Source organism: Muscardinus avellanarius (genome assembly GCF_963383645.1).
Source record: "Muscardinus avellanarius genome assembly, chromosome: 9".
NCBI classification, from domain to species: Eukaryota; Metazoa; Chordata; class Mammalia; order Rodentia; family Gliridae; genus Muscardinus; species Muscardinus avellanarius.
Window position 1 is genome coordinate 78,486,683 of NC_137795.1, and position 24,690 is coordinate 78,511,372.

The window sequence follows — 24,690 nt, forward strand, 5'->3', positions numbered from 1 at the left end:
GTCAAAACATAAATCAGGAAAGAAGAAGAAAAAGCAAAAGCATAGTGACAATGAGAAGCAGTTGCCATTAGAATCTTTATCAAGGACAGTCAAGAACAAGGAGGCTCCAGGAGGATGCTGGACAAGGAGCAAAAGAAGCTGCAATTGCTCTGGCATCGGGGACAGCATGCAGGGGTCCCTGGGGGAAAGAGTCACCTGGCTTGGACTAAAGTTTCTCACAAACTCTCCCAGGCTTCCTGGCAACACACTAACCACGAACCATTTTCTATATACCATGGCATTTTAAAAAGAAGGAAAGAAAAGAAGCCAGATGACAGTACAGTATTCTTGACTCCACAGAAATGTATACTTAAGAATTAGGTAGTTCTTAAAACTCTCCTTCCCAGTAGCTCTCATCTCATTGATGAAAAAATGGAGATAGAAAAAAATGTATTTACTTAAAATCAGAAAAAAATGAATATTTTGGTATTCGATAGAGAAGGTAAAAATAGAAAATTATTTCTATGTCTATATGATATTCAATAATCTCTTTGATACAGAGATGCTATCTACATTTAACAGGAGAATTTAGAGCCATTATAACATTCAATGAAAATTTACAGAGCCAGGTACATTAAATTAAGGAAAAAAAATCCCTGCCTTCATGAAGCTTACATTCTACTGAGACAATGAAAACAAGCAAGTATGAAAATACACAGTGTTTCAGATGGTGATAAGTGTAATGGAGCTGAATAAAGCAATAAACGGGATGAGGACTACATGTGGTATGGACAGGAGTGATTTTATTTACTTTTTGTTGTTGTTGCTACGGAGTCAGGGATGTTCTATTTCTAACTATATCCCCAGTCCTTTTTTTTTAAAATTTTGAAACAAGGTTTCTCTAAATAGCTGAGGCTACTCTCAAATCTGCTATCATCCTATCTTAGCCTCCCAAATACTGTAATACAGGTGTGTACCATCATGATCAGATAGGAGAGGAAATTTTAAATTGGATAGTCAGAGAAAGATTCCCCAAGATAATATTTAAGTAAAAAACTAAAAATATGGGAGCGGGAACTACAGGACCAAGTCCATGCAGAAGAGCTCTCTAGATAGAGAAAACACATGTAGAAGCCCCAGGGCTGGACAGGCAAGGGACCAAAAGGGATTTAAGGATAAGGGGAAGATGCTAGAGGGTGATCCAGGTTCATAAGGGGATAGATCATGTGGCTTTTAGGCCACTGCAAGGCCTTGGCCTTTTATTCTGAAAGAGATGATGGTCACGAGAAGGCTGTGAGCTGAAAGTCATGATCTGACCCCTGCTTTAACAGGATCACTGTGGTTGCTAAGAATGCAGAGACTATAAAGTGGGACAACTGCAGATCCAGGGGATCAGTTAGAAGATTGATAAAACAAGAAAATCTGGATAAGGGGATATGGGTAGGCAGAAGAGTGGCCTTCAAAGATGTCCACATCTAACTCCTGGAATCTGTGAATGTGTTACCTTATAGTTGGGTGTGTGGTGCACACCTTTAGTTCCAGCTATGTGAGGCTGAAGCAGAAGGATTATAAGCATGAGGCTAGCCTGGACAATTCAACAAGACAAAACTCTGTCTCAAAATGAAAAGGACTGGGGATCTAGTGCAGAGGTTGAGTGCTTGTCTCGCATGAGTTAGTTCCTGGGTTCCATCTCCAGTACCATAAAAAAGAACAACAACACAGTACTTTACAGTTACATGGCCGAAGTGTCTTTGAGGGTATGATTAAGTGAAGAATCTTGAGATGGGAAGATTATCTTGGAATAGACTAGGTGGTGTGGATATCATCACAAGGCTCCTTCAAAGTGGAAGAGGGAAACTTTGAAATCAGAGAAAGATGTGACAACAGAAGCTGAGGTCAGAAAGAGGCACAGAGAATTTAGAATGTGCTGGCCACCACCTTCAAACTGCTAGCTTTGAAGATGGAAGAGGGGACTGCAAGTTGAGGAATTCAGGCAGCCTTTAGAATCTGGAGAGGGGGCACTTAAAGAAATGGATTCTTCTATAGAATCAGAAACAATGCAGCCCTGACATCGACTTATGGCCTCCCACTATATTTTTTTATCATTTGTGAGGGCAGCAAAAGGAGGCTAGTAGAAAGTGGTGAGCATGTAAAGCAGTTGATTTGGGGTCTATCTTACAAGTTAGAGCCGACAAGACTTACAGAGAATTTGGATATGGGCTGTAGAAGGAAATAGAAGGACCAAGTCTCAGTCCACAGTTTTGTTTCTTTTTCCTGGCAACTACAAACACGAGTTAGCTTTCATTTGGAATAGTGTTGGCAAAAGCCTGATTGCACTAGATTCAAAGGAGAATGGAAGAAAAAGAATTGTAGTCAGTAGACAACCCTGCAAGGAGTTTTACTATAGACAGACAAAAGGAAATGTCACAATAGATAGGAGGAGGCAGGGCGAATTAGAGGAAATGTTTGATGACCTAGAAGGGTAGAGCTAATTGCTGGAGAGGTGTCCCTGAAGGTGTGAGAGGACACAGAACTAAGCACACTAGGATGGGCTGAACCTGAGCTGTGAACACGGGTGGCCTGCCCAGAGTGGAGGAGGGAAAGTGCCACTGTGAGGAGAGGTACCCGTGAGCCCTTGGTGTGATGAAAGCAAATGATGGACATTTTTTCTGACTCCTACTATGCTCAGCAAAATTAAAAGCAGCTGACAGTGAGGCAAGCAAAGGAGAGAGTTGCTGAATGTCCCAGGAAAGAGAAGTGTAAAAAGACTCTAGGAGAAGAGGCAAGTAAGAGTATAAGGAAATGGCCATCCAACAGCCCGGCAGCTCAAAAGACCAACATGAAGACAGGGTCGTGCACTTAAAAGGAGACCAGTCAGCAAAGCGGGATGGCTCCTCTCCAGCCTTGCACAGTTCCATTAGTGTGGGCAGGAGGTAGGCAGAAAGTTCCATTTATCAAGCACCAGGGTTTTGCCTAGTGAGGACCAAGAGAATTGGGGGTACCCACAAAGAAAGAATTATGACAATAGTTCATGAGATCTTAATGAGTAAGGAAACGGCAAGACAATTAAGGTTTCATTAAGTAAGTAATGTGCAGTGATTAAAAAAAATCTCAATGCTGAAGAATATCTAGGGACATGTTCACAATATATTTAGAAAGCAAGCAGGTTGGTTCAAATAACTATTTAGCCCATATTTGTCCATATTCCCACTTTTTGAGAAAGAGAAATATGTGTTCATTAATGCAGAGAAAAATGGTTACTTCTGAATGACAGGAAAGTTTCTCTTTTTTGTGTCCTCTAGAAGACAGTCTACAAGGAACATTTACTACTTTAATGATTAAAGAAAATTACAATCATTATTTAATAGCACAGCTGTTAAAAATTCCTTACAAATCACAATTATACCCATCTAAATAAGATCTCTTAGATTGCTCTAAAATCAAAAGAGGTACTGCCAATGTTTGTAAAGATAAATTTTTTTTAACAACCAAATAAATGTAGTTGGGTTGTGCTTCTCTACAAAGGGCTAAGCTAGAAAGATAGCGAAAGACATTCAGAGAAGGTCTGTTGTCCACGAGTACACACCTAGATGGTGTACCATATGTAATCTGTCCTAGTTAGGTATCCTTTCTGATTTGCTGGTGTCTGAGTGATTTCTGCTGATAAATATTTTTAATAACATGCCACCTCACAGCTAATAAAAAACTGATGGGAGAATATAGATTAATAAAATTTTGATTCTTCTATCATATTAAATAGAGTATAGTCCAGAAAGCTATGATATATGAATATTAGAAGGACTTAAAAGTATTTAAAATGCAGGTTAAAGTTGAAGAATATAAAACTGTGTTGGATAGCCTGGCTATAACTATGTTATTGGGATTATTGGAGAGTTTCTTTAAATTATTCTGTTTCATCTTATTGTTACTGGGAACTAAACCCAGTGCTGCTCTACCACTAAGCTACATCCACAGCCCCTTTTGTTTTTATATCATTTTATTGGTGCATTGTAGTCGCACATTATGATGTAGTTCAGCATGATAGGGACACACATGCACACAGCACTTGGTGAGCTCTCTTGCAGGTCCCTCCCACTCCCTCCCCTTCCTCATACAGGATACTGAGATTGGCACTGATTATTTCACTTTTATATATAACATCAGTGGAAGTGTTTCCTTTATTAATCCCCCCTTCCCGAAACCCCCTCCATCTCTCCACTGGAGTGTCTCCTCTATTCAAAGTCCTTTTTGTATCTTGATTACTCCCTAGCTTCCACATGAGAGAAAACATATGACCCTTCGCTTTCTGTGACTGGCTAATCTCATTTAACATAATGTTCTCCAGGCCCATCCATTTTCCTACAAATGACATAATTTTGTTCTTTATTTCTGAGTAGAATCCCATAATTTTATAATCCTTTCATTGCATTTGACAAAATTCAATATCCATTCATGTTTAAAAAACAACACTGGAAAACTGTAATAAAAGAAATTTATCTTAACATCATAAAGGCAATATATAATAAACCTAAAACCAACATCATATTAAGTGGAGAAAAACTGCAAGAATTCCTTTTAAAGTCCACAACCCTTTTTTTTGTTTGTTTGTTTCTTTCTTTCTTTTGAGACAAGGTCTTGCTAAATTGTCCAGGCTGGCCTTGAATTTATATTCCTTTCGCCTCAGCCTTCAGAGTAGCTGGGATGAAAAGCCTGAACCACCATGCCCAGCATGGACAACTTTGAATTCAGTAATTTAGCAATTAAATGATATGTATTTCCATGAAGAAAAGGAAATATAGCTTTCTTGTAGATAAAGAACTAAAACTCATCTATTACTTAGGAAATTAGGGTCACTCGGCTGTTACTGAGAAAATTAAGGTCACAGAGAAAGTCAAATCCCATCTGGGCACCCAAGACCATGTACAAGAAAAAGGAAGAAAATGCAATGTGACTTTAAACGATCACACAATGCTATCGATATAGTTAAGAAGAAAATTAACGAAGAGACAATTGAATATCCAGTTAGGCAAGTTGGTGCAATTTACAAAACTGACAAACATTAGATTATCTAAATATTTTTGCAAATAAAAATGTTCAAAGCTCTCCATTGCTGTTATTGGGTAATCTTCATGTCTCAGGTACTTATGTACCAATTTAAAAGCTAGCCTCTCAAATATTGTGACTTTTTAAAAAAAACTATTTATGTAATTTAATATCCTCTCATGAAAATACTCTCATTTTAAAGGCATGGCTTAATTTGCTCTAAAGCAAAAATGGTAGTGAATATTTACCAAAAGTTATACTTGGTTGGTTACAATTTAAAAACAAATTGACTTAGAGACCATTTGAGACCCTAGAGATACCACAGAAATGTAGAATAAAGCCTTACAAAAGACCACGTACAATTCTCTGGTAGGAAGAAAGAGCTGAACAACCTAATTTTAGATTACAGGGCTACCAAAGTGCTTATATTTTTTGTGGTACTGGGGATGGAACCCAGGGGCATTCTAGTTTCGAGTTACACCCCCAGCCCTATTTCTTACTCTTTATTTTGAAACATGGTCTCACTGAGTTGCAAAGGGCCTCACTAAGTAGCTGAGGCTGTCCGTGAACTATGATCCTCCTGTCTCAGCCTCAAATGCTGGGATTAAAAGCGTGCACCACCACACCCAGCATGCTTATAAATTTTAAGTCATTTGACAAGCACCAGGCAAAAAAAATGTAGTGCAAATTGATTTTCAAAGCAATGAAAAATAGAACTGTAAAGTGAGTTTGCAAGTCTAAAAACAAGCATGTCGAAAACTGATTAAGCTTTCAAAGTGACGAACTTCCAAATTAAAATAAATGTGATTAGAGGAAATATCTGGCAAAATTATTTTAGAGATATAGAAAACTCTTGCCTAATGTTCAACTAACAGTACCTAAACTATAAAATGTATTCAAAAATTCATAACATAAAAACATTTCCATCACAGACAGTCACAATCCATCCTGGAAAAAACTATTCTGAGCCAAAATTATTTGACATCAACTCTTATTTTCTTTCAAAAACATTGATATAACTGTATTTATGGTTTTGTTCCGTGTTCAAATATTTGCAGATACTGCTTTGCCTAACTGTATTTGAATATAAATGATATACATTTTCAGTGTGTAAGTGGGGAACATAAAATGATTAAACTAGGAAACATTACCAAAAATATGAAATTGTACTGGCAAGTTGTTTGAAGGTCACACAGCCCATCTGTTTGCTCAGATGATCTGCTGAAGACTCTGTGCCTAGCAGACAGTGTTCAGCTCCCCTCCCCAAGTCCCATGGCCTTTCCTGTGCCTTCACCTCGCCTAAGCATCCTACCTCTCACTTATGTCCATGAATAGTACACAAAAGCACCCATAAAGCATGGGTATTGTTGAAAACAACACCAACCATATCACCCAACACATCCAATTTGAATAGGCACAGAAGACCTTTTAGACCTCCGTACCCAGAGGAGTTTGCCTTTCCTGAGGAAGTCATTGCAATGGTCTTAAAAACAACACAAATCATGTAAGTCAGCCTGTTCCTGTTTTATTTTCCCTGTCAGGAAGTATAAAACCCCAAACCTTTTGCATTGACTCAGCATTTCAAATTCTGGTTTTTGCACAAATCCTCAACAAAAGAGGAGTATGATTAAAAGAAATAGTCATAGGCCGGGCGTGGTGGCGCACGCTTGTAATCCCTGCGCTTGGGAGGCAGAGACAGGAGGATCGCGCGGGTTCGTAGTCAGCTGTGCTGGCTTAAGAGACCCTGTTTCTAAAGAAATAAAAAATATAAAATAGGTCTGGGAGTGTAGCCCGGAGGTAGAAGGGCTTCCAGGAACCCCAGTGCCACAAAAAAAAAAGAAATAGTCATAACTAAAAGATATGAAACACTGGCTCCAGTCCCTAATTTGTATAATCTCTTCTTTTTCTCTATTGCTGTTTATGTTCCACTGCAACACCTATGTGGAACAGTTATGGAAGTAAATAAAGATGATCATACCACCTACAATAGCATATTAGCTTAATGAACACATCTTAATAACTCACGAATTCATGTTTCCAACAAGTCAAGAAGGTACCTTTACCATTATTTTCCCAGGCATCTTTGAGAATGTATCTGGGCTGATTCACTTAGAGGCCCTTGATGATGACTTTTGGAGGAGCTGTCCTGAGACACCCACCCATTGGCTAGCCTTTTCTCAAGTCTTCTATTGGAAACCAAGCTGGGAGAACTGGTGCCTCTGATCTTTCCATTTCCCTGAATAATAATCTTCAAGAACTCTGCCCTATCATATTAAGCATATAAATGCTTTAGCTTGCTATACCAAATCTCCTGGACACAGCTCATCCTAACTCCTGCTCCGGCAGCCCCGGCACCTGTGCTCACTCATATCAGTTACCTCTGTGCCCAGAGCAAGCACAGTTCTTGAGCCCCTTCTGCCTTTGATTTAAATACACTTTGCATTGCTCTGTACTCTAAGGTACTCAGTCTTTAAAAGGCAACAAAATGGTTGCATCTTCTAAGAAGCCACCCACAGTTCATCTGCACTGGAATGCTTTCATCTGTGCTTTACTATGGCACTCACACAAGCCTGCCTTGTATTATATCCATCAGTTAGCATGTACTGCTCTTCCACTAGATTATATAAGAGTGGTTAAGAAGATGCACTTGGAGTCAGAAAGACAGTGGTCCAAATTTTCCTAGATACTTGTTAGCCATTGTGACATAGAACACAGTACTTACCGTGAGTCTTAAAGTGAGATGACAATAGTATCTCTTTCCAAAAGATATTTGGAGGGTTAAATGAGATAACCCACTTGGTAGATGGGGCTCAGCGAATGAGAGTAACAGTTTCCTGAAGATATTAAAACATCCCCAACCTCTTTGCTGCTCCTCCTATATGATTAGGTCTCTGTCTTTACTTTGACTCTAAGCTCTTGTGACTGCTCAAGCAATATAACAGAAAGTGCCTTTGTGATCTAGGCTCTAAGGAACCTGAAAATTCTGTTTCCCTTCTGTTAGGATGCTCAGTGTCAGATCCCAGCCACAGTGTGGCAAGGAAACCTTAGACGGCCATCCTGGCTGAGCTCCTAGCAGATAGCCAGAACAGAAGGGAGCCAACTTGAAAGTAGACCTCTAGCCTCTAGCCTGTGTTGCAGATATGTGAGCAAAGTAAATGGCTATTGTTTAAAACCACCAAGGCTTGTGGTGATTAACATAGCAAAAGAAGGCAAGGTAAGAACATTGGTTTTTTTCCTTGCATTCTTCCTCCTCTCTAGCAGAGAAAATTATAGGCCAGGACCCTGTAGCCTGTTCATGATGAAATTCACACATTACTTGAGGGAAAATGCTCTGAATGCTCCGAGAAGATATCCTTTTAAACACAAAGTTTCCTAAGAAAGAATGTATTTTAACCCAAGAAAAACAAAACTTCCATTCTCCCTTGCCTGATCCCCACACCAGTTTTGGCAAATCCCCAAGAAGTTGAGCATTCGATAAATACAATGGAGTTATTTAAAAAAAAAATCTCTATAAAGTTATTAGTACAAAACAGCCACACTGCTTTGTATTCTCAGGTAACACCATGAATGGCAAACAGGGAAGACTGGCATCTGCTTTGAAAAGCAAGGAGCCCATGAGCCCACCATCTGTGTGGAAGGAGAGAGCAGAAAAAGACAGAGCGATGAGGTTACACCAAGAAAAAAACTTCCAGAAGTTGTACAAAATCTAGGGAAGCATAAGCAGATAGAGACCAACCCAGAGAAACACAATTATTTCCCATTTATTAAATATATTTTAGCCAGGGTGGTGGCACACATCTGTAATCCCAGCACTTGGGAGGTTTAGACAGGAGAATTGCAGGTTTGCAGCCACCATCAGCTATGTAGTGAGGCCCTCTGAAACTTAGTGAGATCCTGCTTAAACATAAAAAATAAAATAGTGTTGAGGGTGTAACTCAGAAGTAGAATGCCTCTGGGTTCAATTCCCAATACCACAAATAAATAAATACATTTTAAATCTTCATATTTTGCTTATTTTTTATGTTGACTGTATATGTGTGTATTTTTTACACACAGGGTCTTCGAAAAATATACCACCTGTTACGGTACATAATCCTACCACCTGGTACTCTTCTATTGTGTAACATCACGAATGAAATTTGTGAATTATAGTTGGTGACCATTATTAGACTAAATTCTATGAGTATCAGGATTAGCTAGTGTTTCTCCCAGTGCCCAGAGCAACACCTGGCACAATAGTATACCCTCTGTAAATAATGTATGAATATTGAATGACTAACACTTAGGTAGCTATATTAGAGTCAAGTAGGGTGGGGAAAAAATAGGATGGGAGAATCCAACCCGTTTTCCTGAGAAGAGAGAAGGGAAGATATTGCCCCACTCGACTGTGGTTACAGACTTGCAGCATTTATATCACAGTTTGACACACCAGCAGGAAAGTTCCAACAAGGAGAATTTAGTGCGGTTCCACTAAGCTCTGGCAAGAAACCTAGAAGCGACTGCCTCAAATTACTACGCATGAAGGGTGGAGTTTGGACAGTACAAGAACTCACCCTGTGGCAGACCTTTCGCTTTTTACTGCTGGACCAGCCTTCTTGGTAAACCTTCTTGGTAAACTCACCCAGTGAACCCCTTTATCCTTACCTGTCTGAGTCCTCCAAATGAAATCTTTCTTTTGGGGTCACAACAACCTGGAGAAACTTGCCACCGCATTTTGACAGGACTAAAACAAGTTGTGGGAGAACTGCAGCAGAGGCCTAAATAACTTGGGTACAGATTCACATCGGACATAAACACAAAGTTTTAAAAAATAATAAAGTTTTTACCCTGACATTGAAACTGCTTTAAAAATAACTACTTGCTGCCACCAGTGAGAAAATAAAGCCCAGGCCGGGCGTGGTGGCGCACGCTTGTAATCCCCGCGCTTGGGAGGCGGAGACAGGAGGATCGCGCTGGTTCGAAGCCAGCCGCGCTGGCTTAAGAGACTCTTTCCACATAAAAATGTTAAAAAATAGGTCTGGGAGTGTAGCCCGGAGGTAGAAGGGCTTCCAGGAACCCCAGTACCACCAAAAAAAAAAAAAAAGAAAAGAAAGCCCACTTTTGCTGCAGGAGTTCTTTTTACTGAGAGTCCTCTCTGTCTATTCAAGTACTGTTATGTACCACCGCTACCCAAGCACAGACACACACACAACATATCATTGGTATTCTGAACCATCATCCAGAATTCGAGCTTTACAGAAACACGTTAACAAGTGTCAATGGTAATTGCTGCTTCCAATCCCTTTTCTCCCTTTTCTGTCAATCTCTTTCTCAAAGTGGCTAACATAATCTCCTTTAAACACTATTTTTATCATATCTGTTTTCTACCCCACAGCCTACAGTGATTCTAAATTGTCAATTGTTTGAATTTATACTCATTGAAAGTTTAACATATTAACAATATCCATTAAGGGGTTTGAAAGCTCTCCCACTAATTGCCCAACCTACCCTCTCACCTCATTCACCAACTCATATTATTACCATATTCCAGCTAGGCACAAATCACATAGAACCTCTGATACAGATGAGAGATGAGGGAAGTGGCTTCAGATACACAAGTGCCATCTAAGTATCTTGTCAAGCTCCCCAGCAAAAAGCCCAAGTTCCTCAGATATATCCCCACGCGAGGAAGGAAACTCAGCAGAGGATCATTTCAGTTCTATGTTAACTTTCAGGGGTTACTTAAGAGGTTTATTTAAAATAATCTAATATAAAGCTTATATTAGATTTTTTTTGTCCTAGATGTTGTAAAAGGAAACTGAGCTTTCTAACAAGGCCAATGATATCGCATTTTAATATACAAATTATTTAAAATGTTTTCATTGGTAGTGCCTCTCTCATCACCCTGTTTTATGTAATCCACCTTCACTCCAACTTCTATTGATTGGGTGTGGGGAATCAAAGGATTATATAACATCAAGGAAGTCAATACAAAAGCCTTTATGAAAAAAATCTAAATTCATATTTAATGACTCAATTTACTACCTGCTGTTTCTTTTTCCAGATAGGAAACAAAAACAAGCCAATCAAATACTAAAAAAAATTGAAATGCAACTACAAGAGATAGATTCGGTAATGACTACAATATGTAAAGAGGATCAGGATGGAAGATCAATTGCTTAGCAACCGTGTCCTCATCCATCTTGGAAATCTCCAGCATTTCCTTATAGTAAACATAGGTCTGACAGCATTCAGACATTGCAGATGTGCACAAAGGTGTACCCTCTCATCAGAAGATGAGAGAATCACATCCTAATTACAAAAAGCACAAACTTTGGGTATGGTAATTAATGAGAAAAAGAAAACATTAATAATCAATGATGCTCTTCTATATTATCATAATTGCCATTCAGAAAGATCTGAGAAGTCTTGAAGGATTTACTTCTGTTTATAATTACCTGCAATCAGCTGGAAAGGAATAGGAAATAAATGATTAAACATAGAAGTCTGACAATTTCTTTGTCACTTGACTTCAGGGTAGCTTCTGATACTTATATTCGAGTGCAGGTGTGTGAAGACTGTTCTGGGAATTTGCAGTGTTTAGAGTGAAATTAAGAATCCATGCCGGGCCCCCAGCTCTTAGACAATCCTTACTTGTTTTTGTTTATTTTTTTTCCCACACTGCCTTTGAGGGAGAGTGCTGGTGAGAGCAGGTTAGGAATCAGAGAGAAAATAGCTCGTACTCCCCGAGCCTCAGGTCTGCATCTCTAGAGTGGGTACCATCACCGATCTTGAGGGATTTCAAAAGGATAATAAGAGATAATATAGGAGAAATGCCTTACAAAGACCAAAAACAAAACAATGTTAAGCCCTGTTCCATCTCCCTGTACTGTTTAACCTGCTGGCAACAGCACTAGAACTGTGAACAGTCCCCATTCATGGGGCAGAGGCAAAGGTAGTAGAGAAGAAATTGTTTCACTTGAAGAAGACAGAACCACTTCCCCCACCTCCCTCTTTGTTGTTGTTATTTTTGTTTTAACTTTTAGATGGCTATGGGTATAAACAGAATTATTCAGGCAAAATTGAAAATAATGTCACCAAACATCAAAAGATTTGACATAATGCAGAATATTGTGCCTACATAAGCAGATGTGAGGGATAAACCTACAAGCCAGAGCCTAAGCAGATACAATTAATTCACAGGCCTGATGACCATGCTGCCCAGGCTGACCTCCAATGCCTGGGTTCAGACCATCGTCCTGCCTCAGCCTCCTGGGACTACAAGGTGCCCACCGCCATGCCTGGCCTAACCACTTAAAAAGAAGTCACCTTTTAAAAATTAGCAATGCATGTTATACTATTTCTAATACACTTAAAAATTTTCCAAAATTCCTCAGTTTTACTTGAGAGGGAGGAGTAGTCTCACTTTAGAAAATATTGACTAAGCTGGGTGTGGTGGCGCATGCTTGTAATTTCTGCGCTTGGGAGGTGAAGACAGGAGGATCACGCATGTTCGATGCCAACCGCATGCGCTGGCTTAAGAGACCCTGTGTCCAAATAAAAATGTATAAAAAATAGGTATGGGAGTGTAGCCTGGAGGTAGAAGGGTTTCCAGGAACCCCAGTACCACCAAAAAAAAAAAAAAAAAAAAAAAAGTTGGCTAAGCCAGGCATGGTGGTGGATGCCTGTAATCCCAGTACTTGGGAGGCTGAGACAGGAGGATCATAGGTTCAAGGCTAACTTCAGCAACATAGCAAGACCCTGTTTCCAAATAAGAAATAAAAAAGGCTAAAGGTGTAGGTTCAATCCTCAGGTATATATCATGACAGAAGTTACTGCTCTTTCTCTAAAGCAGTCTCAAAACTGACTAGCAGTCCCCAGACAGTGGTCATGCAAGCCCATGGAAATGATACTGACCTCTAGCTCTTTCTAGCCTATGGTCTGACCATCAGAATGCCTATTTGATTCCACATTGCTGCCTACTTTCTGACTTCCCTTGGGCTTGCTGTGAGGATAAATTTATGAGTAAGATTAGCATTGGTTCCCACTTGGCACTGGTAGTCTGACTTGAGGACTGTGAGTTCTACCCTGTGGAAGAAGATCAAACCACCCACTCCAGAAGGCAGAAAGCAGGTGACCCCCATCTGTCCCACAGCTTTCTAAGTATATGAAGAATAATGGTGTTCTGGGGGAGATCTTTCTATAAAGACAGAGATAGATGCAGCTGCAAATATTTTTCAAAGCACCTGCTATGCATGTTCCAGACCCTAGGCTTGATCCTGTGGCATGTTAACATTATTTAATCCACCTACTGAAAACATATATGTGTACTGCACATATATGGTGTGATATGAAAGCTTCTACCATCCTATTTGCCTAGGAATTGAAAGATTACCTTGCTGGCAGAATGGCCCCATGCCTAAACATCCAGACACAGATCATTCATTTTCCCCAACTTGGTGAGTCTCAATTTTACTGTGCATAAACATTACTACTCAGACTTAAATATACAAAACCATGCCTGATGTACTCTGTGGTAAATTAAGAGCTTCCAATCTACACTATTTTAGTAGATTTGACCTCACTTTGATACAGGTAGGATACCTGGCACAGTGCCTAATACTGAGTGAGGACTTAGTTCTGTTTCCCACAGAAGAATTCTGGTCTGTTTGAAGTATCTCTTCAATCTGGCATTTGATTTGGTATGAGGTTATTAGGTGACCACAAAAACTGCACTGGCCCACTCCAAATAGGCCAGCGCAGTTATATTAAAGCAGAAAAATGTCAGGTGCTATTGAAGATCCCTTATGGGTTCTAGCCTGTAAGGGATCTTTTCCTTACTGTGTGAAGAATTCTTCTGCTAATTTACCTGAATCAATGTAAAAGTTTAAAAGGGAATTTGTCTCTATAATAAGTATATCTTTAGAAATATACAACTGTCTTAAATTCTGAAGGAAGAAGACTTCTAAAAAAGTTCATTTCATTTGAAAATGAAAACTTATCTGAAGTGAATTAAAGAAAATTAAACTGAAGTTAGAATTTTTTTTCCTTCTGCCAAAATGTCAAGCAGGGAACTTACTTTATCAATCTTAATTTAAATTGATCTTAACTAAAACTGTCGTCACCTAAATTTTAATAGCATGAAGAAAAACACTGTTCATTGCCAGGCAACAAGAGTGATGGGGAAGCAGGTTTGCACACCTTGGGAGAGGGTAATGGCTACAAGCGCTTGGCACAGGCCCTGCTCTCATAAGGCCTGACGTCATTCACCCCCATGCTCCTGTGTCAGCCCAGCAGCGGTGTGTCAAAGAACCGCGTCTTTTTTTCCCCTTGAAACTGGTGACATATTTTAAAAGATTGACATTTAAGAATTTAAAACTCTTAATGCAAAAAGTAAAATGTGATATAGTTGTGCAGTTTGCAAAGCACACTGCAGGTATTCTCAAACTTAAGCATGCCAAGGACTCCCTACCTGAGGCAGGATGAAATCCAACCTCACCGGGGCCTTCACTGCCTGCCCCAGCCTGGCTCCTCATCTGTGTTCTCATCTGATCTCATACTGTGTTCTCGTTTCTCTCTCTCTCTCCTTATGATCTGTCAAGCTCCTTCCCTCACAGAGCCTTTTCCCTTAGCCTGAACCATCTTCTTCCAACTGGTTCATGACAGCCCTCCATTGTCCAGTCTCAAGGGGTGCCACCTCCTCAGAGAAAAGGTCCCAGGCCCAATCTAGAATCCCACTCCCTTCTTAATTTCTTAATCTCTCTCACAGCATTTTTTTCTCCCATAATTATAATTTGTACTTAGGTCTTCTTGTTTCTTGGTTTTAAAACCAAATAAGCAAAAGGCTATTGCTGTGAAGCTACCTCTGTCCTTTTGAGTTCCCATGTAAGAACAACCAGCTGACTTACTCTGGAAACAAACTGACAACCTAACTTAGGAATAAATAACAGTTTGTCAACTGATCAGACCACCATGTACAAAGAAGGCAAATGTGCAGCTGCAACCAATCAGGTGATTTTGGCACTTTACCTTCTTGTTCTGCCCACACTGCCCAGAAGAACTCTCTGAACCTCTGGTGGTTCTGAGTATCCTATCCAAGAACCATCCTTTGTTCAAATAAACTCTGTAAAATTTGTCTGAAAAAAGAAAATTTGTCTGAAAGTTTTCTTTGGCCAGTTTGTTGGCCATATCTCCCACTGGAGTCTAGGGTCCAGGAGAAACCATACTCTGTATTTGCTGCTCTGCTCATGAGGCCCAGCGCTTGCTCAGAGCATCAGGGGCGATATCGGTCGAATGGATGACTGGTCCTTCCCCTCTTCCTCCACTCTGTTCATGTACTGCTCTAGCTACAGAATATAACATTTCCTTTCTTTTTAAAATTTATTCTCAAACGATGTACATTTTGACTCAGAAAACTGGAAAGTTTGAAATAGAACCCTCTTGATGTTCTTTCCCACATCCCACAACCAGAGAAGAAAAGCAGAATTTCAAGAACACTGCTTCATATCCTTATTTCCTCCTATAGTCGAGATACACAATTATAAATGTCAGGAACTTTTCATAAAAACTCAGGAATTACACCTTAGTCTCTGAGTGTTACAAGCCAGGGCTAAAATGAAAGGAATGCCTGAAAGGAATGGCCTGTGTTTTCAGGGCACACAGAGCTAATTCTAAAGAGGAGCTTCCCATTGGATGGTTGGTGCAATTCTCATAATCTTCAAAGGGTATAAAAATATATTCCTGGTTACATCCTATTTAACTTGGATTTAGCCTGCACCCAATATGAACCAAGTGGTACATCAGTGAGCTGGGATACATCGTCTTTATTTTCCTCATAGATATCTCTATAATGTATTAATAGGCAAGCACATTGCTCAGTGGCTTTCCTTGCTTATTAAGGGGACCAAAAATGGTAATAATAAGCACTTTCTTTATGTGGCATCCTCACCTCTTTCTACTAATATATAAAAATAGCATTGCTTTGCGTAGTATTCATCTATTTTTTCTTTACTAATGGCAATTGCTCATCAGATAAAATAAAAATTCTTAGAGAAATAAAAATTGACAGTTCCTGTGTTTTCCTTGCAGGACAAAATACAATGCCATTTAAAAAAAAAACATCAGCTATTGGTACTTCATAAAAACTGATTTGCTTGCAGAAAAAAACACAAAGAGTGGTCAACACTCTTCTTCCTCTCCTTAGATAAGAAAAAAAAATGTTATCTCAGCAGACAAGGAAGGGAAAAAATTAATTAACATTTTAATGATTTCAAGTCTGCTCAGCAAATTTATTTATTCATTAATTAAAATGGACAGCACATGTACATGTGCTCATCTGTGCACGTGTGCGCATACACACATGCATGCCTGTGTGCGCACACACACACACACGCACACGCACACAGGTTTTGCTCAATCAAATACCTGCATATATAGGATAATTTTGAACTATAATAGGCTTCATGTTTCACTTAGTTGAAACTTATAAAAATAAACTGGTATTTATCATCAGTATTTAGCAGATATTTCATTTGAGGAAGAAACAATACTCTGTCATATACTTGTATTAATTTTGAAACTAGAGTGGTAGCATTATTCCATTTAAAGAGATTCCCTCTGAGGCTGGAGAGGCAGCTTCGTGGTAGACTTGGCTTAGCTATGCATTTATATCCATATTCTATCATTGAATATTGTCTTCCTAGGCAGTTATCTACAGAGTTCCTCTGTCTTTTCCCCCCTTTAGATTAGATAATGAGAGTTGACTGATCTAGAGACATAGCAATTCTTCTTCTTAACATTTAGACAGACTAAAGCATCTGGACTTTGAATTATTTCCATTGCCATTTAAAAAAATAGCTAGCATGTGTGGGGCTCTGGATTCTATCCCCCAGCATTGTGTGTGTGTGTGTGTGTGTATATATATATATATATATATATATATATATATATATATATATATATATTCTGGTCTATTTCAAGATTCCAGCAGTGAGCCAGAATACCATAAAGATATTTCAATTTGAAAAAAAAGTACTTAAGTACATCAGAAATTAGAATACAATTCTATATAGAATGATATGTGGCATGTTTTGAAAGGATCATAAAATTTGTTAAGTTAGGGTTTTCAGTTTAACTTTTAGCTTTAAGGGGTCTATATTTTACAAGAAAACACTGTATCATAATTTCATGCATTTTAATTTTTAACTTAGTGTTCTTAAACTCATCTTACAAATATAGTAGTTGCCTTTTTGTTTATTTGGTTTTGGTTTTGTGTGTGTGTGGTACTGGGAATCTAACTTAGGGACATTCTACTTCTGATCCACAATCCCAGACCTATTTTATTTTATTTTATTTTATTTTATTTTATTTTATTTTTCAAAGCAAGGTTTCACTAAGTGGCTCAAGGTCTGACTAAATTGCTGAGGTTGGCCTCAAACCTGCTATCCTCCTGTCTCAGCCTCTCAAGTACTGGAATTACAAGTATGTACCACTATGCCTGACTAGCAAATAAGGTTTTTCCATGTGGTATTTTCTTGGCCAGTACTACTTTAAAGCAGTGTTTCAAAGAGATATAATATTTGGCATAATATAACTCTACTTGTATGAAAATTTTATTTTTATTTCTGGTACTTAGTATCAACAAATACTTATTAAGAGGAGTAAGAAAAGAATCTTATTTTATCATACCTAAGTATGCTTCATAAGGTAACATTAAACCTAGGGAAGATACCTCTTTCTTGGACTTTCACAAGTTGCTAAGGTCCCTCCTTGTTCCATAGTAGTGGAGTGTAGGGAAGCCAGCACTGCCTCCCAGTCTCCTAGGCAACTAGATGTGTTCTCACCAGTGCACATCTGTGCTCTGTGCTCCTTGGAGAAGGAAGCTGTGCTAGGGGGAAGCTGCTAGCCTTTCACTTCCTCCTTTTCCCCTTCAACATACACTGGGATGCTGGCCTTGATCCAGTTTTAACCATGCAGATGAGGCCAGCTCCCTAAGGAGAACAGTAAGACAAAAATAACCCAGGCTGTTGAATGACCACCTGGCATAGAGCTGCCTTCCCAGCTGGAATCTCACCTCCAGAATGTATGAGAGTGAAAAATAACCTTCCACTGACACACACACACTTTTATTGGCGCATTACATGCACACAACACTGGTGATTCTATAATTTGATAGATTTTTGTTTATTTTGCTGTTGTTATTTGTTGTTGTTGTATTGAAGATTGAACCCAGGGGCATTCCATCCTCAAGCTACAACCTCAGTCCTTTTTATTTTTTGGTTTTTCAAACAGAGTCTTGCTACGTTGCTCTGAATTTCACTACATTGCTGAGACTGGCTTTGAACTTGCAATCTTTCTGTCTCAGTCTCCCACAAAGTAGAATTACAGCTTTTACCAGAGTGATAAATGCATTCTATCTAAAGGAACATTAAGCTAGCTATTTTTTTAAATGGCAATGGAAATAATTCAAGTCCAGATGCTTTAGTCTGTCTAAATGTTAAGAGGAAGAATTGCTATATCTCTAAAGCAGTCAATTCTCATTATCTAATCTAAAGGGGAAAAAAGACAGAGGAAATCCATAGATAACTGCCTAGGAAGACACTATTTCAATGATAGGATATGGATATAAATGCATGCTTCATGGTAACAGGCTGGGCCCTGTAAAACATAGGCTACAACACATAATTTTAATTTAAAATTTTATAATTAGAGTATCTTCATCATCTTGTCTGTATTCCCTGTAACTAATATACTGATCAGAATACTAGTTGGAAGAGGGGAAAATACATGAAGATCAGAAGACTCCAATTAAAGACTAAACAATTAGCCCTGGATTACTGATTTCTGATACAACTGCATATCTAAATTTTGAATATTCAATGAAATTTAAGTCAAGAGACTCTGCCTATGTTGGTTTTCAGGTAATGTAGCTGCCTCTCCTCGATCACATTCTCTACTAAAACTCCAAAGTACCCTTCCTTGGACTTCATGTACACAAATATGTTTACTCATAGATACACTCCTACACTGTATGAATGAGGCAGAATATTTCCCATGAGACTAACTTAAAATATACTTCAGTTTGGAAGATTTATAAAACTCAGGTTCTCCATTACTACTACTTCTAAAGTATTATTTTCTCTTATTAAAAATTGTTTTGAATACTATATGCTATAAAACTATGAATGATTATACCAGGGAGGATTTTTATCTTAACCATATGGAAATAATAAAAGTACCAAGATATCCATGGTAGTCTCATCATAACCTCCTCCAAGAATCACATTAGGATTGTTTGGAAAAGTCTATTGCCAGGCCAGGAGTGTTGGCATGCACCTGTAATGCCCCCAACTCAGCAGGCTCAGGAGTGAGGAAGGAAGTTAGTGCCCACACCTAGCCTGGGCAACTCAAAATGAAAAGGGCTGAAGTGTATCTCAGTGGTAGAGTACATGCCTAGCATGTACAAGATCATGGGTTTCATTTCAGAATAAAAAAGAAAGAAAGAAAAAAGTCTATTGCCATTAATTCAATGATCTGTATAATTTTTATGATAACTTGAAAATCCAGAACATCGGGATAGCATGATTTAAAAAATAAAATAGCAGCAGGGCTCACACCTTTAATCCTAGTACTTGGGACATTGAAACAGGAGAATCACGGATTTGAGGGTAGCCTCTTCAACTTAGCAAGATCCTCAACAACTTAATGAGACCCTCAAAAACTTAGCAAGACCCTGTCTCAAAAATAAAAAAGGGCGGAGGGTGTAGCTCAGAGCTGGAATGGCCCAGTACCAAAAATAAATAATAAATTTAGAAAAATATTAGTTTTGATTTACAAAAATTCATTTTTCCCTCATTGAGCAGTAGCATTCTGATTAATGATTAGGATATTCTGATTCTTATTTTAAGAATAAGTTTACTTCAAAACATGAAATAAAAATAATTTTTTCTGTGTCTTTTCTTCCTCCCAGTTGCTTTCGGGGACATTAATCAGTCACTAAATTCCATCCTACTGAATACTCAAGGAAGAGGCAACTAAGTAACAGGATGGGACCCAAGTAAATATTTAACTACTTCCAGTAAATGCCCCAGGGAACAGTCAATCATTGAATCGCCATGCAGAGTCTAGACTAGCTATTGGTATTACTCACTCTTAAAAACACAATAATCACATATAGTCCATTTACATGATTCACTGATTGACTATAGTGCACCAATATAAACACATTAAGAATAAAAACGTACCATGTACTATTTCATATTAAAAAAAACACAATCCTCTAAATATTTGCCATTTTTCAACTTTCAAAAATAACCAAAAGCTTTGCCGGGCGTGGTGGTGCACATTTGTAATCCCCGTGCTTGGGAGGCAGAGACAGGAGGATCGTGCAGGTTCAAAGCCAACCTCCCTGGTTTAAGAGACCCTGTTTTCCAATAAAAATATAAAATAGGTCTGGGAGTGCAGTTGGCACTTATGGGGCAGGGAAAAGGATCTACCACATACCCCAGCACTTCCAGGTTCCCCCAAACTTTGAAATGCCCCTCCGTTTTTTTTTTTTTGTTGTTGTTGTTGTTGTTTTTCATTAGAAACCTTCAGCATGAACATTCAGCCCAAGAGGGTAATCCCTCTTACCTGGAAACAAGTTGTTTTAATTGCTATAGCCAACTGAGTTTTCCAGGGATTCAACTCCTATGTAAATGTACACTTGTGTTTCAGAAACATCACTTCACCATGAGTCAACAATATGGCATGCCCAGGTCAGGATTCTTCAGTGACTATTGTACTCATGGTACAGATAGCCACCTACCTTATCATGTCTTCCATCATAGTCAGATTTCGCATTTATACTGGAAATACATCATATTTTGTTAGAAGTTGTTTTCCTATTATCTTTATATCATAGTATCTTGTGGCAATGTGGTTTTATTTTTAATTTTTGTTCTAATCTACTTACACATGCAGTTGCCCACAATTTTATGGCAGGATGGTAAAATGTAATAAATCATATTTTATGAAAAGGAGACACTAGATCTGATAGGAATGCAAATTAGTGGCCTGTGATATCATGTAAGGCTCCTTGTAATGCTAACATTCCTTGAGTGCATGAAAAATGTTCACTTTGGCAAGTCATTAGCAGGCCTTTACTCTGACTCTCGCATTTGATAATATTGCAAGTAAACTAAGGAGATAAACACGTGGTTTCTAATGTAATGTATAAAAACACAAAGTCTGATAAATGCTCAAACATTTACAGGGGCAGTGGGGAAATTCATGGGCTGGTGTTTTGCACAAAAAGGAAGAGAAAAACACCCAGGGTAAAGCTGTGACGTCCACTTCTTTTTGGTCTCAAGAGGCTATGCTATCGACCTCAGCAGGTGGCTGTGTGCTTGTTCTGGCCTTCAGATGAGGGTCACACATTTTAGTGATATCCTACCTCAGCGTTTCTTTTGCAAGTTCATCCAGGAATATGGATGTTTCTAATGTGAAACAGGATGGCCAGTTCTCAACCAAACTGTGCAAATATCTGCTTAGCAAAACTTCTCATGCAAAAAGCAACACCTTTGACTAATATTGGCTTGTAGATGCTGGAACAATTCTGCCATTTCTCTGCCACCAAAGTAAAGGGTAATCCGCTACCTACTGTACCAACATTCAGTCTGTGAAGATGTACTGAAGGCATGAATTCAGGAACTCCTTCTCCTGCCCCACAACCTGATTCCCACCCTGTCTACCTTCTCTGTTGCCTTTCATCAACAACCGCTCTGGCCTCCCTTCTTCCCAAGCAAAGCTCTTGTCACAGTCAACAATTTATTGATAGTCTACAGATTTTCATATGTTAAAATAAATTCCCTAAGACAAAAAAATGGGAAAATACTCCCATTTTGTATTTTTTGTGAAAATACACCCAAGCATTTACTTTCAATTTTCCCTTTTTCTTTCTCTCTCTCTCTCTCTCTCTCTCTCTCTCTCTCTCTCTCTCTCTCTTTCTTTCTTTTGTGTAGTACTAGAGATTGAACCTAGGGACATTCTTCCTCTGAGCTACACCTCCAGCTCTTTCTTTTTGTTTTTGAAGCAGGGTCTCACTAGGTTGCTGAGGCTGTCCTCAAACCTGAGATCTTCCTGTCTCAGCCTCCCAAGGACTGGGATTACAGGTGTGTGCTACCACGCCCAGCTTAACTCTCAATTTCTGAAAATAAAAAAAATCATTTGTAATTTATATAGGAGGGAAAAGATCTATCATCAGCAACATTTTTTGCTGATGAGTGAGTCATTTAACTTTTCCTCATTGCCCTCAGATACATGCAGAATAACAAATAACCCATTTTCTAAAAATATATGTCTTTAATCAAGGAATTAATTGAAACATAAAAGGACCACTGAACTAATACAGCTGACTTCCCAAGTGGCCCATATTCAACAGTTTATTCTCAGTCCTTGACATCTCAAGGACTGTCTGATTTTAGTGTCCTTTTGGCTTACCAAGGTTCTGAGTGTATAAAGAGTACATTTTAACCGTATGCAACATTTTAAATCCATTCAATTCAAAAATTAAGGAAGCTCTACAACTGGCCTTTTGAGATAAGAAAAAGATAGTCTGGAGACCCAACCCCAGATCATTCTTACCCTCAGGGCCTCGATGACGAGGTCTCTGGCCTCTAGCTCCCCTTCCATCACGCTGAGTAGCATCCGCAGCTCCGATTTACTGAGGGTATCCACATCAAACTCTTTTTTCTGTAACACAATTTTTTTAAAAAGGCAATGAAAAGCTATTTCCAAAAAAGATGAGCATATCCTATGGGTAAGCCACTGATCACTTTTCTCCCAGTGGCTTGGTAAATACAAGAGGCACTGGGGTGCTAGCTGACAGCAAGTTATGCTTTGATCTTCTAGGAGAGGTGAAAACCATAATGCTACTCTCCCAAATCTCCCCTCTAAGGAGATATAGTTCCCCAGCCTGCCTGCACACCTGCATTCAAAATCTCTCCAAATTATGGGGCACAAATCTAAAGTCCCTGGAGTCTATATCAAAACAGGCTTGGTATACGTTGGGAGTGAAGGAAAGCAAAGAGAATACAGATGTATTCTTAGAAGGGCCGACATAAAGGCTCCTGGGAGGTTATTATAAATTCCAGGAGATCCAATAATAACAGGTCATGTTTATAGAACACTGTAGCAGAGGCCACCAGCCAGCAGCCTATATCCAAATCTGGCCCACAGATGTGTGTAACTTGGGCCATAAAAGATTTTCTCTCCTCTACTTGGCCAACATTACCAAAATTGAAGATGTTTTACACACACACACACACACACACACACACACACACACACACACACACACACGGATTCCTGGCTTCTCCTCAAAAGCCAAAAATGACTGGATAATCTAAGGTTTACATTCTTGTACTGTATAAGGCAGCCAAGGTAAGGACCTGGTGATAGAGCAGGTGGGCCTCCCGGAGGCCTAGCTACCCTTTGTGGTATCAGCACCTGTGCTTCTCCAGCCCATCACGTTCCCCTCTACATCTCTTCCCTGGTCACGACATCCAATTTCATAGCTTTAAATTGCATTGATAAACCACTGATTCCCAAGTCTTTTGTCAACTCCAACCTCTTTCCTTACAACCACTTCTAAAATTAGGGCTTATGACATACATTTTATAGATGGAGCCAAGAGAAGATCAGCTATCGTGTTTTTAGCCAGGCTCAGGTGAGGCCAAAGCCTAAAAGTCTCCACAACACAACACTGCTTCTCCCTTCTCTGAAGACAAATATTCAGCTAACCCGGCCAATGTCCTGGGGAAGGCAACTCACCTTGATCCCCCAAAGTCTTAGTGCACACAACCCAGAAGCTGTCCGTCAGTAAACTCCAGAATACTACTTCATGTCTGTCTAGTACCCAATGGCTTTCAAAGTATCCTCAAAGAACCAAATCTATCATGTATGACATCAACATCTCTATTTTTTTGTGTGTGTGTGGTACTGAGAGTGGAACCCAGGGGCATACCACATCTGAGCTACACCCTCAGCCTGATTTTTTATTCTTTATTTTGAAACAGGGTCTGAGTTGCAAAGGGCCTCACTAAGTAGCTGAGGCTGGCCAAAAATCTGTGATCCTCCTGTCTCAGCCCCACAATTGCTAAGATTACAAGTGTGTACCACCATGCCTGGCAACATCTCTAATTTTTAGTTAATAAAACCAAACCACAACTTGGAGAAGTCAGATGACAAAGAGGATCAGGGGCCCATCAACTGTACACTCAGAATACACAGCCAAGTGCTGAGCTTGTCTACACACTTTACCACAACCACACAGAGCCAACACTCCTGCACAACCTCCCTAAGGGTGCACCCCATCCATCAGCCAGGAATAACCAGCTTAGCACTTCATATCTAACACCAGGCTCTCCCTGTGAATACACAGAAGTGAACACAGCAAAGACCAAGAGTGATTTCAAGGGCTTTGGAAAGGAATGATAAGAACTGGCTGAATCTCACGTTAAAGGAGCCTTCTGGAAGAAAACACAGTGATATAAAGGAGAAAGAGACCAGCAGTAGGTGGCTCGCAGATGAAAGAATTTAAAGGCTCTTCCCACTTAAATTATATTATTATTGCACATAAACTAGACACTAGCTTGGAAAGGCAGGACCTAAGGATGGAAAAAGAGAAGAAATAAATGAACACCAGGCCTA

At 39.2% G+C, this 24,690-nt stretch overlaps 1 protein-coding gene across 1 annotated transcript in view; it reads right to left on the bottom strand.

Annotated features, from left to right (window-relative positions):
- CTTNBP2 (cortactin binding protein 2) overlaps nt 1–24,690 on the bottom strand; it is a gene marked incomplete at both ends in the record, with an annotated part of 163,792 nt that overhangs the window by 126,658 nt on the left and 12,444 nt on the right. Inside the window, one exon of the mRNA XM_080701723.1 lies at nt 22,624–22,731. Coding sequence (XP_080557849.1) covers nt 22,624–22,731 — 108 coding nt within the window. The remainder of the gene's footprint in view (nt 1–22,623; nt 22,732–24,690) is intronic.